This window comes from Hypomesus transpacificus, chromosome 13 (assembly GCF_021917145.1).
Source record: "Hypomesus transpacificus isolate Combined female chromosome 13, fHypTra1, whole genome shotgun sequence".
In the NCBI taxonomy this organism is placed as follows: domain Eukaryota; kingdom Metazoa; phylum Chordata; class Actinopteri; order Osmeriformes; family Osmeridae; genus Hypomesus; species Hypomesus transpacificus.
Window position 1 is genome coordinate 6,233,087 of NC_061072.1, and position 18,898 is coordinate 6,251,984.

General features: G+C 42.5%; 1 protein-coding gene across 8 annotated transcripts in view; it reads right to left on the reverse strand.

Annotated features, from left to right (window-relative positions):
• svild (supervillin d) overlaps positions 1–18,898 on the reverse strand; it is a 106,451-nt gene that overhangs the window by 7,373 nt on the left and 80,180 nt on the right. For all 8 annotated transcript variants that reach the window (XM_047032330.1, XM_047032326.1, XM_047032327.1 and 5 more), the window contains 6 exons: positions 9,227–9,434; positions 8,984–9,117; positions 8,515–8,670; positions 6,082–6,225; positions 4,092–4,198; positions 3,235–3,393 (listed from right to left, as the gene is read on the reverse strand). In XM_047032330.1, coding sequence (XP_046888286.1) covers positions 3,235–3,393; positions 4,092–4,198; positions 6,082–6,225; positions 8,515–8,670; positions 8,984–9,117; positions 9,227–9,434 — 908 coding nt within the window. The remainder of the gene's footprint in view (positions 1–3,234; positions 3,394–4,091; positions 4,199–6,081; positions 6,226–8,514; positions 8,671–8,983; positions 9,118–9,226; positions 9,435–18,898) is intronic.

Consider the following 18,898-nt stretch of genomic DNA (forward strand, 5'->3'; position numbering starts at 1 on the left):
GCTCTTGCGCTGTGCCTGGTAAATAATAGTCTGTTCCCTGATCCTAATCACCAAATACTGTTAGGACTATTCACTAGATGATCCCTGATCACCTTCTGTACTTTCCATATGTAATTGAATGTCGCTTTGAATAAAAGCATCTGCAAGTGAATAAAATGTAAAGTCCTTCTTGTTTGACCATGGAATTTTGAGGAAGTCTTTTCTTGGTGGTGCCTGGGAAGTGTGATGCAGGGTTTACCGCAGCACTTTCCAGTTAAGGCGGCCGCCTAAGCAACACACGCCTGCCGCCTTAACTACGTTGTTCTTTTTTAAATTTTATTAATGCCGTGTTACTCTGTCCTGTTTAGTGTTTCCTCTATGTTGAATTTCTGCTGCCACGGTATCAGAAATAGGGCTGTACTAAATTTTAGGCCGTCTATCAGCAGTGATTGTTAGACTGCCTGTCGGAGTATAGCACGGACACGCGCTTCACACCGCAGTTGAGATTGCGAGTGTGAGTCCTTGAGAACTGTAGCGTAAATCGTATGACTTATATGGCCGGTTCATTTAAACCTGTTATTGTATTAGTCTATAGTTCTTGCTAATTTAAATAAAGTTAACTGGTGATTTTCGTTGTTTGTATTTTTTCCCTGTGGCTACAGTAAATTGCACGTCTGTTGATTTGATAGCGATTGCTGCCTTTGCTCAGGTTTGTATGTTAGGTGCAAAAAGCTGAATTCACATATCTCTTAAAAGCTTCCCTGCTCGACATTTTTGGTGTAGATTTGACTGTAAAACAGTTAAATTATTAACTTTGTGACATGACATGAAGACATGGCTGCCGCCTAATACTTATGCGATCTACCGGGCGACATTCTCACTCAAATTTCAAGACTTTCGTGCCCCAAATAAAAATTCTGATGTGACAAATCAAGGGGTTTCGGACAGACCTGCCCCCACTCCTAGAAAAAATCCTACAGGAAACACTGCTGTTTGCTCCCTTTCATTCCAAGCCGTCCCTTCTCTGCATAATGCGTTAGTCTATCGTACAAACCCCAGTCAACCCCCCCCCCCCCTGACGGAAAACCCTACCACCTTAAATAAAACATTTTCTGTGGGAAACCCTGTGATGCATTCCAGATTACTGATCCAACTGTGTTCACTAGGATACCCTGATATTAACCACATGTTGTACCCTAATCTATGCATTTGTATTATTTCATTTCTAACTTTTGTCGAATGCTCAGCAGGGCTAACTGCCATGCTTCCGTCATTTGCAAGCCATGATGTCTCTCGAGGAAAAACCAATATCGCACTTGCACAGTCGTTGCTAATTTTCTCATTGGCTGGCCAAATTCTCTGGGCAGGCAAAGCAGAGAACGGGGAGGTAAACCTTTCCCCTTATGACGACATAAGGGAAAAATTCCAAATCAGCCCAGCTGAGCTTTCATTCTCTCAAAGTCGGCGCAGGATTAGGGTTGGGTATTGTTTGGATTTTTACAATTCCGATACCTAAACGATTCAGATTCTTGTAAAACTGAAAAATGACATAAAAGAAAGGCTCTTTTCTAGAGTTTTTTTATTACTAAATATTAAAATTGAACAAAATATTAACTTTTAAAGTACCTTACTTAAATATATAATAAGTAAACCTCAGTCACCTAACACACAACTACAATAATTTAACAATAAATAACAGTTACCCTATTAACAAATAACAACAAAATAAATGTTGAGTTGGTATGCTAACTAAACCAGCTTCAAACTTTAGCAGTTCTTTTGCAGAATAATTACCATATTTGCCTTCTCTGGCAAGATACAACACCTCTCCTAACTTATGGCATGTCCTGCACAGGAAAAAACTCTGAGATGGTGTCGAAGAGGCCTGTACACACAGGTAAGTTTGTCTTAGGTTAGTATAGGTCTTGTCTTAGGCTAGTATCTGTCTTTTTTTAGGCTAGACATTTTAAATGCCCTAAAAGCTAGCTAGCGATCACGTGCAGTGAATGGTTTATGCTTTTACTTTCGTTTTGCTGAGCCCAGTGCGAAAATGTGACATTTTAAAAGTAGCCTACATTTACGGAAGCTAGCTAAAGGCAGACTACAGAGAAAGTGTGATACTTTAACGTCCGTTTTGGAGTGACAAAGGGAAAATATTCCAGTCGACACATTAAGTGGAACCGAAATGAGGAACCAAAATTTGCATTCTAATCCGGTCTGATTCCTACCAGTTGCGTAGAAACCGGTTCCATAGTGGAACCGGCTTTTGGTACCCAACCCTAAGCAGGATACCCAGGGCTTGTTTTACACCTATCGCAATTTATAGCCACTGGGGTACCATAGGCAGGCTAGGGGAATTCATATTTTTACATGCAACCCTATGGGAAAGGAAAAAGGCGGACGCCTGTTAAAAAAAGCTTCCGCCTTCTAAAAACTTCTAAAAAAAGCCTGTCGCCTTTTTGAGTAAAATGTTCTCAACTTTTCAGAAAAGCGCTGGGTGACGTCAAGCGCCTTTTTGACAGCTGACCAATCAGGACGAGGAGAGTAGGTACGAGTGTACCTTCCCTAGTAACCTTCTACCTTAGTTACCAGGCTATGGCTCCTCAAACGCCAAAGCTAAAGCAAGTAATTGAATTTTATTGGCCATAGTGGCTAGCTGTCGATAAGTAACCAACAGAAAATAACGGATATTAATGTATCGCTAGAATGTATGATTCCCGTTCAGGTTACAAAAATTCTCGTCAGAAAGGCGCTTGACGTCACCCAACGCTTTTCTGAAGAGGCAGGAGGTTCTCAAAAGGCGCTTTTTTCAACAACAAAAAAGACGTGTGAACACGGCCTAAGTCTGAAATCTTATCTCAGTTTAGGATGACAATTAGGATTTTGGTGTAGTAGAAACATACTTCCTAACTCCATTTCAGACAAAATCCTTTATTATCTCAGGATAGGAATTTAGCTATTACAGAACCATCCTAAAAAAAACAAAAAACATCCAAACCAGAAACAATTAAGTACAATTTGATTTGAATATTGAACTTACAATGCATTTTCTTTGGAATTAAAACATGTAATTAATGCAATACAAAGTATACAACTTAATATATTCTTATTATTCATATTTTTTGCCTACCTTCCACATTAATCTAAATTCCCCCAAAATGATAGAGAATAACCCTTTTGCAAAAAATCATCAATATCAAGAGCAGAAGAGATGTGTCTAGAGGTTTTGGTGTTAGTTTTTAAGTGTTTGTTTACCTTGAAGTCCTGGTCTGAGAGGTAGATCTCCAGGTTCAAGGGGTCCACTCCCTCAGGCAAGGGCTTGGAGGTTAGCTCCTCTATGGAGTACTCATCCTTATTTAGCCTCGACAGCACATCTTGCACCAGGGTCACCTTGTTCCTTGTTGCAGTTTCCCCCTGAACAGACACAGGCAGGTCCGAACACACACAAACATGAAGACACACACACACAAACATGAACACATACACAAACATGAACACACACATATATATATTTACACAATAACTCATGGCAGGCTATGATATATGGTTATATCACAGCTAATGGGCGTTGTTTGGCCCCATGCAAAACAGATACAATAACCATAGATCCTTTTATTGTGAAACGGTCCATTATGATGACTTTGAAATCGTAGTTTGTTAGAATTTCATTTTTTTCTCAGATGTGGCAAAGGAATTTGATGTCATAGCTGTGGTATATGGTTAATATATCACAACTATAAACCAATCAGATTGCGTGATTTGAGGTACGGGTTTGTGAACATTTATCTACAGTATTTAGTCCAGGTGTTAATAGCTTGGATGGAAAAAGTGTTTTTACATTTGCCTACAAGAACATGCAAGTAATCTTGCCAGCAAATACTAACACATTTATTCTGAATGTTCCTCCTATAATATTCAGGATCTTCTGATTTAACACTTAAGGGTTTACGCAAAACACATTTTACTTCACAGCAGGTGGATTGTAACACTTGTCATCAAATTTTACCGTGGTAATAAGTGAATCTGTGGGAAATAATCTCTCTAATAACACCAGGAATCTGTGTGTGTGTCTGTGTATTTTTTGGAATGAGATTTTAGCTCAGGTCTCTTACCTGAGTGGTGATGTCCCGCTCCCAGTAGGGGAAGATGTTGGTGAAGGTAAGTGGCTCAGAGCCTGCTAAGATGGCATACGCCTGAGGAGGGCGCCGTTTGTTCTTTTCTGCAGCACCACATGAAATACAAAGCAGTAACCAGTTGTCACTACCAAGAAAAGATAAAACCCACAGTAATTAAGCCACTAATTACTACCCTGTCTCTAAAGCAGTCTGAGCTCCTCCCCCTGTCTCTAAGGCTGACTGAGCTCCTCCCCCTGTCTCTAAGGCTCACTGAGCTCCTCCCCCTGTCTCTCAGGCTGTCTGAGATCCTCCCCCTGTCTCTAAGGCTGACTGAGCTCCTCCCCCTGTCTCTAACGCTGTCTGAGCTCCTACCCTGTCTCTCAGGCTGTCTGAGCTCCTCCCCCTGTCTCTCAGGCTGTCTGAGATCCTCCCCCTGTCTCTAACGCTGTCTGAGCTCTTCCCCCTGTCTCTAAGGCTGTCTGAGCTCCTCCCCCTGTCTCTAACGCTGTCTGAGCTCCTCCCCCTGTCCTTTAGGCTGTCTGAGCTCCTCCCCCTGTCTCTAAGGCTGACTGAGCTCCTCCCCCTGTCTCTAACGCTGTCTGAGCTCCTCCCCCTATCTCTAACAGTGTCTGAGCTCCTCCCCGTCTCTCAGGCTGTCTGAGCTCCTCCCCTGTCTCTCAGGCTGTCTGAGCTCCTCCCCCTGTCTCTCAGGCTGTCTGAGATCCTCCCCCTGTCTCTCAGGCTGTCTGAGGTCCTCCCCCTGTCTCTAAGGCTGACTGAGCTCCTCCCCCTGTCTCTAACGCTGTCGGAGCTCCTCCCTGTCTCTCAGGCTGTCTGAGCTCCTCCCCTGTCTCTCAGGCTGCCTGAGCTCCTCCCCTGTCTCTCAGGCTGTCTGAGCTCCTCCCCCTGTCTCTCAGGCTGTCTGAGATACTCCCCCTGTCTCTCAGGCTGTGTGAGCTCCTCCCCCTGTCTCTAAGGCTGTCTGAGCTCCCCCCCTGTCTCTAAGGCTGAGCCCAGTCACCCTACGGAGGAACCTCATTTCGACCGATTGTATCCACAATATCGTTCTTTCGGTCACTACCCAAAGCTCATAGGTGAGGGTTGGAACGTAAATCGACTGGTAAATCAAAAGCTATGGTACAAAGCCAGCATCACTGCAGATGCCTCACCGATCCACGCCTTTCTCCCGTCACTAGTACACTAGAACAAGATCCCAAATCCTTTGCTTGGAACAGCTCACTCCAAACCCAGAGGAAGCATTCCACCTTTTTCCAACCATAGCCTCAGACTTGCAGGTGCTGACCCTCATTCCGGCCGCTTCACACTTGGCTGCACTCTGCCCCAGGGCAACACTGGCGGTATCCAACACCCACTGGAAACATGTTTTACTTTTGGGCCGAGAATGCTGACACAGCTCTCACTTTGGTTATACAGGGACCGGATAGCTTGTAGTACAGGCCCCGGTATCCCATACTCCCGCAGTTCCTCCCACAGGGTTCCCCGGGGGACATGGTCGTAAGCCCTCTCTGAGTCCACAAAACACATGTAGACTAGATGGCCTAAACAACTCTGCAAGGGTAAAGAGTTTGTCCACTGTTCCACGGCCAGGACGGAATCTGCATTGTTCCTCCTGAATCCGCGGTTCGACAAATCAGTTGGACCCTCCTTTCCAGCACACTGGAATGAACTTCATGATAAACGGAGGACACCCTCCGGTCCCCCTTTTTGAAGATGGTAACCACCACCTTACACTGTCCTACATATTCTATTCATGAGATACAAAACCAAAACATAAAAAAGTGCTTAACCAAGTTCTCTGTTTATTACTCTAATATACACATTTTCAAACAAATCCACTGTCATCCAATGTCATCCCTTTTAGCAATCTTCTAAAAGTAATAAATGGTCCATGTTTTTGGACTGACAAACTGCTGTCTACTCCAGCATATCACTACTTTTAGTTGTCCTCCTTCTGATGAGTCCTAACCTTTGCAGTACTGCAGTACAGTCTCCATGGCACACTTCCTCTGGTTGTCCCAGCGGATCTTTGCGGAGCCAGTACATGCCGTGTCTTCTGGCTGCTGACCCTGCCACATGTACACTTCCATGTGGTTGTCCAGAAGGAAGATGGCTACACAGAGAGGGCCAGACAAGAGAAAGTTAAATATTTAGGTGTGCTGCTCACTCTCAGCATTTACATTTACATTTAGTCATTTAGCAGACGCTCTTACCCAGAGCGACTTACAGTAAGTACAGGAACATTCTCCCCAAGGCAAGTAGGGTGAAGTGCCTCGCCCAAGGACACAACTTTATATCACATATATATTGTTATTGGGTATGCTTGCCGAAAGGCAAGGCACAACCTATATTCTCTCTCATATATTTATTATTTATTATTATTTCCCCACCTTAACTTGTCTGTCAATTTTTCCACTACAATCGCAATTTCGATATCTAAATTGGTCCCGAAAGCGTTGCTTGTATTGGATTTTACGTTCATTTGCATGGTTTAGGTTTATTTTAAGTTATTGTGGAGAAAAGTGAAGCAAGCAGTGGCTAACTGTCGGAAAAATTGAATATGTAACCTTTTATTCTGTATAAAATGATGCTGTTTAGCTTTATGTGCAAAGAGAGGCCTACCCCCAAATCTGAACTCTGGGTAACACTTGGCTTACGTAAACAAGGGGACCTGGGCTGACCACTATCTTACTAGAGAGGCCATAAAATATGTCAATCATATGGTCAAGGTTAGAGGGGTCAGAGAGCGTACACACGCACTCACACGCATGCGCGTTTAAGGTCTATGCAAGGGAGCCAATGAAACAAGAGCCATGGGACATTTGCATGCCTTCGTTTTAACCAATGACTGTCAAGAGCGGTTCTGTATAAATAGGTGGCTAGCACAACATGCTAGCGGACAAACTTTGTAGCACAATGGCGTGTGATGTTTCGTCTCCCTCATTCAATATAAGTCTATGGCTCATTCAGCTCCATGTAAATCGGCTATCGGCCAATGTGAACTTTTGTGCTCGTGCCCTGTTAGTATCCGTGAGCACATTTGCAGGCAACTTTGATTGACGTAAGCAAATAAATGGGGTGCTAGTTTACCCATTTCGGATTGGTTTCAAACAAAAATCAGGAAAAATTATGCTATGAAAAAGCTAGTAGTATGAGCCAGGTTCGAGAATCTAAAAAATGTTTTGGGGGGAGATAGTTTTGTAAATGTTGACTGGAGTTAATAGAATAAAATCAACCGGAAGAGTCGGAAGTCAAACACGAAATGCAATACCACCTACATCCACCAGGGCCGTTGCTTCAAGCCGAGGGGCAAGGGGTGGGGGCCCGACTGTCCCCCCTGAAAAAAATCCTAGGGGAAACACTGCACATACATGATATTGATGACCATTTCCGGAGGACGTCTTCTAACCAATCAAAGCTTTTGCAGTATGAACTGACATGCTGTCCATCCAATCAATGGTATCCAGAGAGCATTATTGGGGTTGAAAGACTCTTCAATAGCTCCATGTTTTGACAAATTTGGGGATGTTTGTTGTTGGATAGAGATTGAGAGAGTAATAGTTGAGCATTTCTGTCATATTATTCAGTTTAAACACATTTTTCTAATTACAGGAGATGTACGAAGTACAGTATAAATTGTTTTCTTGGTTTTAGACATGCACTTCTGTGTCTAGTTGCTATTTACTATCTAACCCTACTAAACATTTGGAACCCCTTTAGTCTCTGGGCTACACAGAAAATATACAAATTAAGTGCAAAGGTGCGGGTGCACACAAAAGCAGGGAGCATATACAGTAAATGCAGACATGAGATTCATGCTTCTTGGGGAAAAAACGAATCGACAAAAGTGGTTAATGAAGTGTCATCTTTATCTTGTTTTTCCTTTTTAATATTAATCCTGTGTGTTGTAATACAATGTATAGAATATACAGTATGATGATAATATAATATTTCTTACTTAGAGAAAATGTGGATTAACAACAGATGCATTACCTTACCCTAGTTATATCGTAATTTTCCATTAGGTTGCTGTCAGATTATTGCTATATTTGAACACAAGAGCTAACTTGATTTTCGCTTTACACAATGTGCAAATTAATTGTACCTTTCCTCAAATAATAATTTCTTTTTTTCCCTCAGATAAAATTAATTATGTAACTAGTAATGTTTTAAGAAGAAATAAGTTACAATTTTTCTATGATGGTTGTTTGTTACAGTACTTTATTCTTGGGATCCCCAGGGACCCTAGTCAGTAGTCCTTGAGTGTTAAATATGTTGGTAGGATGAGGGTTAAGAGTGCACACTTGACATAGTATATGGAACCTTCTGAGCATGTTTACCAGGTTGCTGTTCAGAGGAGGTTTGTTTACCAGGCTGATTTTCAGAGTAGAGAATGGTTTACCAGGTTGCTGTGCAGAGTAGAGGTTCTCCTGCAGGAAGGGAAAAGCCATGACGGACTCGGGCACACGGACAGAGCTGAGCTGCTCTTCCCCCTCAAATACCCCTGAGCTGGCACTTAGGCAGAACAGCCGTGGTGTGTAGTTGTACTTGCCAGGATCTGCAACGCATACACAAACTCTGAGTAAGCAGGGTCATATACTTTGAACAATAACCTTTAATTATATAGTCATGGTTGTGATAGTGACAATTTATAATGGTAGCCATTTTCCCAAGTGTTCACATCTCAGAAGCAGAGAGCTTAATGATACTGCAGTTAGAGCTGCCTGAACTCATTTTAATATATTGTTCCTGTACTTCACAATCTACCTTACAGTATTACCGGCAATACTTTCTTGTGTTACTGTTAGATCAAAAACAACCATATGAACTGTTTCTCTTGTTGAGTTTGCATTTGTGTGTCTGGTGGGCACCTTGCAGCATGCAGTCATAGGCCTTCCTGTCCTGCTGGCCCAAGGCTTTCCAAAACTCTGCAGGTTCTTCTCCTTCCAATATCTCCTCAACCTTTACATTGCTGTTGCTGCTGAGTCCAAGTTCATGGGAACACCTGTTCAACACAAACACACACCCATACAGAATATAAACATAGTTGAACTATATAACTAACAAGTCCTATCTCTACTTATATGAACATATCCATCCACATAAACGCCTACCCCTTAGTCAGTCTGTCCACAGCCTTGAGGCCCACCTCTCTGGCTCTGGTGTGGGCCTTGCAGCCGTGCCACAGATACAGCTGGTTCTCCTGGGCGTTAAGCAGCACCAGGATGCCCCTAGAACGCAGGCTGGAGCAACAGCAAGCCACCTCCACCAGACAGGCCTCTGCCACCATCTCGCCACGCACACTGAACACACGCCAGGCAGCTGGGGAGGGACGGTTAAAGGGCATTTTTGCATAAAGTATGATATTATATAGTGTTATATAATAATATTCTGTTCAATGTATTTTTATTTAGCTTTTCAAACACAAAGACAGTACACACACAACACTAGGACAGGCAAACAAACACACAACACCACAAAAATACAAGGGAGAAAAAAAATAAAAAATAAGGTCCAGAGTGGTTAGTTACCTATAAAGTAAATGAAATACATAACATCTTATTCAGAGCCAAGGTGCATTGTCATCTGTTCTAAATATAAAATGAATGGACGCCATGTCACATCAAATTTCCCCATTGATCCATTTATAGTGTATCTAATTTTTTCAATCTTAAGAAAAAACATGACATCACAGATCCATCTGCCAAAGGAAGGGGGGTGGTCACTCTTCCAATTTAAAATAATGAGTCGCCGTGCTAAAACGGAGGAATAGGCTATACTATGTAATTGTGGCTTCTGCAGAGGGAGATCGTCTGCCAGTACACCAAAAAGTCCAATGAAAGGACAGGGATCAATAATTAATCCCGAGATTGCCGAGTATACCTCAAATATTGAGAACCAGAATGCTGTTGACTAGAACAAGACTAAAATGTTTGATAAAGAGGGGCAGGGGCTTGCTTACACCTGTCACAGAGAGTTAACTCCCGGGATGATTTTGGACAGTTTAACCTTGGACATATGAAGAGAGACAGAACCCAAGAGACAGACCCCTGCAAAGCAGCTGGGCCGGACTCTGTCTCTCCTGCCACCCTCAAGCACTGCAGTTTGCTTACAGAGCCAACAGGTCGGTGGATGATGCCGTTAACATGGTCCTCTACTTCACCCTACAGCATCTGGACTCCCCAGCATCCTACACCAGGATCCTGTTTGTGGACTTCAGCTCTGCCTTCAACACCATCATCCCCGCCCTGCTCCAGGACAAGCTCTCCCAGCTGAACGTGCCCGACTCCACCTGCAGGTGGATCACAGACTTCCAGTGCGTTAAGCTGGGAACACAAGTCTCTGACTCCCGGTCCATCAGCACCGAATCTCCTCAGGGCTGCGTCCTTTCTCCTCTGCTCTTCTCCCTGTACACCAACAGCTGCACCTCGAGTCATCCGTCTGTCAAACTCTTGAAGTTTGCGGACGACACCACCCTCATTGGGCTCATCTCTGACGGGGACGAGTCTGACTACAGGTGGGAAGCTGACAACCTGGTGACCTGGTGTAGCCAGAACAACTTAGAGCTCAATGCTCTTAAGACAGTGGAGATGGTTGTGGACTTCAGGCAGAACACAGCCCCACTCACCCCCATCACCCTGAGTGACTCCCCAGTCAGCACTGTGGAGTCCTTCCGCTTCTTGGGCGCCATCCTCTCCCAGGACCTCAAGTGGGAACTGAACATCAGCTCCCTCACCAAAAAAGCACAACAGAGGATGTACTTCCTACGGCAGCTGAAGAAATTCAACCTGCCAAAGACAATGATGGTGCACTTCTACACAGCCATCATTGAGTCCATCCTCATTTCTTCTATCACCATCTGGTACGCTGCTGCCACTGCCAAGGACAAGAGCAGACTGCAGCGTATCATCCGCACTGCTGAGAAGGTGATCGGCTGCAATCTGCCTTCCCTCGAGGATCTGCACACCTCGAGGTCCCTGAAGCGAGTGAGGAAGATTGTGGCCGACCCCTCCCACCCTGGACACTCCATGTTCCAGCTACTCCACTCCGGCAGAAGGCTGCGGTCCATCAAGACCAAAACCTCACACCACAAGAACAGTTTCTTCCCATCCGCTGTTGGCCTCTTTAACAATGCCAAGGACTCACACTGACTTTAAATCACAATCTGCACAATGACACCCTGCACATTTCAATTTGCACTATTGTATCATTTGCACTATCTGTGTTTTTAAGTTTGATAGAAAATTAGGGCTACTTATATTTTATTTGTATTCCCCTTAGTATTAGCTAGACCCCCCTTAGTATTAGCTAGACTTTGCTCCTTTTGTATAGTTAGTCCACATATTCAAGTTTCAATATTCCTACATATTTAATGTATGCACGTCCCTGCCAAAGTAAATTCCTTGTTTGTGCAAACATTCATGGCGAATAAATAAAATCCTTCTTCCTTCTGAATGAAGCCTATGTACAATCTTAAACTGAATAAGACTGTGCCTTGCACAAATAGAGGAGTTAATTTTTTGAACTATGTTAGACCATTGATCTTCAGAAATATCTCCATGCATATCCTTCTCCCAGTTCTCTTTTATTATTGACATTGAGGAACCTTCCAATTCAATTATAATTGTGTAAAGCTTTAAACAGCTCCCTTCACCTCAGGTGGGGTTTGAATGATTGAATCAAGCGGTGACTTTGGTGGTGGTAATGGAAATTGAGTAAAGCGATTCTGTACGAAATGTCTGACTTGTAAATATCTGAAAAAATTGTGTGCTGTTAAAGAAAATTCCTGTTTAACCTGATCAAATGACATGAAAATGGCATCTTTGTATAACATCTTTATATTCACCACTCCGTTTCTAAGCCAACAAGTAAATGTATTATCTTGGAGAGAGGGTGGGAATAGGTGGTTGGCTGTGATAGGAGAATAAACTCACATAGAGACTAGCCCATAACGTTTCCGAAACTGAGACCAGATTTGTAAAGGGTGGCGCACTACAGGATTCAAACAGGTCTGAGGTGAATGTAAGGGAATGGATGAACATAAAAGAGCTGAAAGTGAAACAGGACTATAATAACTAGATTCAATTTGTAACCAGCCAGGAAGATCCTGGGAGGATGCGTCCCATCGCCGATACAATAAGCTTTTGATATTGGCAGCCGAATAGTAAATTTGAAAATTAGGTAGAGCCATTCCGCCATGTATTTTAGGCCTTTGTAGAAACAATTTCCTGATCCTAGATGCTTTATTATTTGCCATTACCAAGGCAAAAAGCAGTGGAGACAGGGGACAGCCCTGTCTAGTCCCACGCTGAAGAGGGAAGTATGAGGAATACGTGTCATTAGTCCTGACTTGAGGCCAAAGGAGATGTGTACAACAGTTTGACCCAAGAAATAAAAGTATCCCCAAACTCAAACCGCTTAAGAACATAAAACAAGTCATTCCACTCCACACGTTTAAACGCTTTCTCAGCATCCAAAGCTAAAAGTGCCTCCGGACGCTGGAGGAGGGAGTGTAAATGATATTAAATACACGCCATAAATCCAGTTTGGTCAGATGAGACAATAAGGGGCAAAAAAGATTTAAGGCGGAGAGCCAGCACCTTAGCCAATGTCTTTACATCGACATTAAGAAGACTTATTGGACGGTAGGAGGGACAACTGTAGGGATCCTTGCGTTTCTTTAGAAGAAGGGATATCGATGCATGGCGTAAAGTCGGTGGAACTCACTGGGAGTGTAGACTATCATCAAACACAGCTTTGAGTAAGGGGCCAAGTTTTGCTGAGAACTTCTTATAAAATTCTGTAGGAAAGCTGTCCGGGCCTGGACATTTTCCACTTTGCATGCGTGCAATAGTATTGTAAATTTTGTGTAAAGAGATAGGGCTATCTAAAGAACTCCTCCTCCACAGTGGGGATATTTAGGCCCTCAAAGAAAGTGTCCATTAGTCCCAGATCAGTGGGGGTGTTCAGATGTATTTGAACATGTGTATGCCAAATGACTAAATGTATATAAATTAGAGTAAAAATTACAAAACTGTTTTTTGATATCCCTAGGGTCCAATAACAATCCTGACTCAGATTCAATTTGATCAATGAAATAAGAAGTAGAGGTAAGTCTTACACTACAAGCAAGAGCTTTTCTTGGTTTCTATCGATACTCATAGGACATATGTTGAGATCTCATCAAAGCCCGTTCCGCCTGTCCAGTAGAAAGCATATTAAATTCAGCCAGGTACATCATTCGTTGTTTATAAAGCTCTGGGGTTGGGGTACTAGCATAGACTTTGTCTACTTCCGAGATTAGCTCTGCAAGTTCTGTTTGTCTGGCCATTCGTGCTTTACGGGTAGATGCACTGTAGGAGATAATATGCCCCCTCAAGTAGGCCTTAAGGGCCTCCCAAAGCAAGGAAGGGGAAGTCTCATCATTTACATTGTTTTTGATTTAGTGGCAGTGCGAGTGGAAGATCTATGCAACAGGGGGTTAATTACACAACTAGAGAGGGTACAATTTCTGGGTAAATTGTAGGGTGTGCTTGCTTGCGTCGGTTGCAGGTGGGTCCGTTTTCCCTTCTAGTGATATTTTTAAGCATTTAGCCTACTCATATTGCATAATTCATTAAGAACACTCTTTGAAACAAGGAACCCCCTTTGAAACAAGCTACTGTAACAACGTTATCACTGGCAGTATTTCAGATGGAATTGTGATTCAAATTGTACTGTATGCTAACTGAAAATAAGCCCCCCAAAACGTAAATAAGTTCGATATTATTTTAGGGGGACATGGCTAATTCAAAAGCAGTTTGCTAGAGCCAAGCTAGCTGCCATTGCTATCCACACTTCACTGATTGTTTGAAAGCGCCGGAAATGAGAATGTTTCTTTTGTAAGGGATAGTGTATAGAACGCCGGTCATTATCGGAAAAATAAGCCCCGACAGGGCGAACAGCACCCCGACGCGAAGCGGAGGGGTTTTGTTTCGTCCTGAAGGGGCTTATGTTCCCAATAATGACCGGCGTTCTATACATTATTTCGCTTATTACACTGCTACTTGCCAACAAAAATAACTTAACACAGTGTGTCTTTTTACAGTGTATTTGTTACCATTCGTATTGTTGATCAGCAGAGAAATAGTTCGCCAAAGACGTTGAACTTCATAGACTTTGAACATTCTTTAGGCTTCAAATCAGCTGACGTCGCTAAGCAACAGAGTACGCTGGGGTTGAAAAGTTACCAGACTACTTGCGGAGTGCTACAAAAGACGTGAATCCGAGGCAAAAAGGCCACTTCCCTTGACAGTTCAAGTCTTTTATTTGTCAGGTACACAGAACAACACAAGGTTAGACTGGGCACTGAAATTCTTAAGACAAGACAACGCAAGCACCTGGCATAACATAACATAAGTACACAGAACATAATTTACATCTATGCTGAGCTTAAATAAGTGAAACTTCCTAAATATACAGATAGCAATAAATAATTGACTATACTAACCCTAATACTAAAACTTCCTAAATTACAGATAACAATAAATAGTACACTATACTAATCCTAAATGCATATAAAACCTGTTCCAACCCTATGACCTATTTTAACCTAAGTGGAGTACAGTACAATAGTGCAAATTCGCAGATCAGTGACTAAGTCAATGACCATACAGGAGCCTGGTGGCGAGGTACAGTGAGGTACAGTAGTGCAATGTTACTGATGTATAGTGACTAGTGTGCAGTGAATCAATGTCCATATCAATGTCCATTCAGAAGCCTGATGGCCCTTGGGTAGAAACTGTTGTCCAGTCTGCGTGTGCGCGACCGGATGCTGCGGTAACGCCTGCCAGGCAACGGGGTAAAGAGACTGAAGGATGGGTGGGAACAGGCTCTTAGAATCCTGCCGGCTTTCCTTAGCCAATGTGTGTGGTAGGTGTCCTGTAGGGCTGGGAGCTTCCTGCCGATGATGAACTCAGCAGAACGGACCACACTTCGTAGGGCCTTGCGGTCCCTGTCTGTGCAGCTCCCATACCACACTGTAATACAACCAGTCAGAATGCTCTCTATAGTACATCTGTAAAAGTTAGTGAGGATGACTGAGTCCATGACAGCGGTCAAATGTGCATAGCAACGGTCAAATGTGCATAGCAACGGTCAAATATGAGAAGATTGTTCACGGCAGAACGTTGGGAAACCCCATTCAAGTGAATGGAGCATTCTACAGCATTAAAAAACAGCCGTGTAATAAGACATAATAAAGTTTAGCCATAGCCGTGGCATTGAAGACAGTACTGAAGCCATGGGCGTCAGCAGCATTTTGAGAGTGGGGGGGACACATTATGCGGGGGGGTCTGGGGGTTTCTCCCCTATATTAAAAAAAAAATGTAGATGCAATTTCCCGCATTCTGGTGCATTTACCACAACTATTTACCATAGTTGTTATACATATACTGAGGGGCTGGACATTAAAATATTTTGAAAACTAAACTTCCCAATAAGCAATGGGACATCTTCAACTACCTGTCACCTTTCAGCACTCACCTCAGCAACAGAGCTGTCTCCACTGCCCCTGCATGCTGCCCCTGACTCACTCTCAATCTCTACCACCTATATCAGGAGACATGGAGATGCATTGAGCATTCTTTCATATTGATAATAATAAGCTTAATGTAGATTTTTCATATGAAGATTTCTGAGATGTAAATAATGTTATCAGCATATACAATTCACAATTGGTATAGAGGGTTTTCACCGACGCGTCATCAGACCAGAAGTCGCCATCTTGGAGGCACTCCGCATCACAACAAAGCATTGGGACTGAAGTATATCCCAAACGTCGTCAAGGAAAATTGTGAATTATTGCCGTGTTTCAGGTTGTACAAATAGGACACATCGTGAAAAACATTTGGTATATTATCGACTTCCAAAAGTTATTAAAAACCAGGGAAAGGAATGCCAGAGATTGTCAGAGGAAAGGAGGCGCTTGTGGTTGGCAAAGCTCAACCAAGATCTATGAGGGAAAAATCTGGACAACATACGGATTTGTTCGGCACATTTCTTGTCAGGTATTGTGAAATGTTTATTTTAGCGGCTCAAAACACATTTTCTATTGTAATGATAATATTTTTTAATAGTAAATAGTCAAAACAATTACTGCTTTTATTGTTTTTACTGTGCGCTTATTTTACTGTAAAGCTGACATTGACATAATATAATTCATATCAAACTACTGCATGTGTATGGGTTCGGCGAGAAAACCAGGTAGCGTTAGTTAACAATATCGGGATATCCAACTGAAGGCAGAATCACCGGGTTGTCACGGATCCAAGTAGAGGGAGCTAACTGGTAGGGATCTGCACCTCCTAATTTCTCAAAATATCGTCCCTTTTCTTGTGGTCCAAGTCCTTCCCTATATGCCTTTGGATCTTGGACGCGTTTTGATGACCATTTCGGTCGTTTAGACATGGCTACAGTTGTACCAAAGAGTATAGAATATACGTTCTTTGGTTGTACTCCGTTCAGTTGTTTACACCGAGTGCTTCCAATATGGCCGCGCATCCGGGTTACCAACCAGAACGTGACGTCGGTGAAAACCCTCTATAGGTTTAGTAGCCTAATTATTATGTAGGCTACATAAAAAAAATCGCATCTCCCTAAGCATGACTGGACAGTTCAGAAATGATCAAATTTGTGTTCAAACCTGTAGTCATTTTCACAGATCACATCCTTAGGATGTAAGCTTTCAGAAAATACATGTTTTAAGTGGTTGAATCAGTTTCCCTAAATGGCACAGCCCAAAAAAGTATCAGCCATATAGCCTACTTCATTTACCAATACCGAATTTATAATGCATGGGCAGCATACTAATATGAAGAAATGGACGTGTCTCGTCTCATTAGATAACATCCTGAGGTTATAAACTTTCAGAGGGTATATGGTTTTAATGGTTGAATCAGTTTTGCCTTCATGTTACAGACTAACATGTAGCAATAAAATTATGCGAATTGCCAAAATTACAAGTTGAGCAACCTTTTTTAAATTGGAAGACAATTCTGAAATAAAAGGTATTTTTCTTCTTTTTTTCAGTCGTTAGAAAAACTAGCATGTAAGCTAAGGTTAACTCTGCGATTAGCTCACGGTTGTTATGGCAATAAATAAAAAACACCAGCAATTTATTTTGTGGCTACTTGGAAAAAACATACTTGTCATCTATTTCTGCCTGAAACAGACGCCTAGGTCTTAACACGGCCAAAAGCACAACATATTTCAGACCCAGATTAAGAAATCAACAAATGCTGTTCCACTTGTAATGTGTAAATAAAGTATGGTATTGCGTAGGGCTAGATGTAGGTAAAAAGCTTGCTTATCTAGCTAACAATAATCATAATGTTTGCAGAAGGATCTTTGTGACTTAACTAATGCTATTATAGTCAGAGAATGTCTCATAAGATAAGGGTGCTTTGACCACTGAAGGGAAAACTGGGCAACTTTCACTTACTTTCCTCTTCCTCGAAAAAACCCTCCTTATGTCCATCTCGTCTGTGGAACAGTCAAGTCTGAAGTGCTAGCTACGAGCACGATGCGTCGATCAAAGATTATGGGAGTTGCATCTGCGTGCGTGATGCTGTTTTTCTAGAAAACGTGGAGTGGAATTCTATTGCTATGGATCTCCCTACTGATAAATCGGAACGGATTTGATTGTGAAGCAATGGAAAGATTGACAACAGCTGCCGCAATCGTCCATGGAGGCTGACGGGCCTCTCACGTAGCAAACAAATCAAAGTTTTTACGGCAACCTGCATACAAATCTAACCACCTGGCTGTCTTCACAATAATCATATTGTCATAACATTTCCATCTTTCTGTTTTTTCGTGTAAAATTGAACTATAAAATTACGTAAATACAGTACTACTATGACGCTTTATAGCATGGCTGCTGCCTAACAGACGGCGGTCTCACGGGCTACCCGCACTCGCTCAAATTACTAAGACTTTCACGACCTAACTCAAAAATCCGAGATTGCAGTTCCAATCGAAATCGCTTTCTCAACAAAGTCCAATGGTTGAGAATGTTGGGGAGTGGTATTTTTCACTCATAATCCAAGCTCCAATTTGCGTGCTAGAACGTCTCCCGAGTCTGTGACTCTGAGGCTAACGTCAAAACAAGACGCGGTCTCAATCAAATTCCAAGTTTTACACAAATCACAAAAATATGCTGACCCGCTGGCTGTCTTCGCGATCGCCATATGTTTAAAACACTGCTCTCCCTTTGATGTATAATTGACCCTGGTACGAAATTATGAAAATACTCATCAGACGCAGATCGACAACAGCTGCCCCAATTGTCCATGGAGGCTGACGGGCCTCTCACGTAGCAAACAAATCAAAGTTTTTACAGCCACCTGTATACATATCTAACCACCTGGCTGTCTTCACAATAGTCATATTGTCATAACGTTTCCATCTTTCAGTTTTTTCGTGTAAAATTGAACTATAAAATTACGTAATTGGGGGGACGGGGCTCTCACGTATCAAACAAATCAAAATTTTACAGCAACCTACATTAAAATCTCACCACCTGGATGTCTTCACAATAGTCATATCGTCATAACATTTCCCTCTTTCTGTTTTTTCGTGTAAAATTTAACTACAAAATTAGCTACGAAAATACTACTCTAGCATAGCTGCCGCCTAAAAGACTAGGTGGTCTCACGGGCGACCCACACTTGCTCAATTTACAAAGACTTTAACAACCAAAATAAAAAATCCGAAATGGCAGTTCCACTCGAAATCGCTTTCTCAAC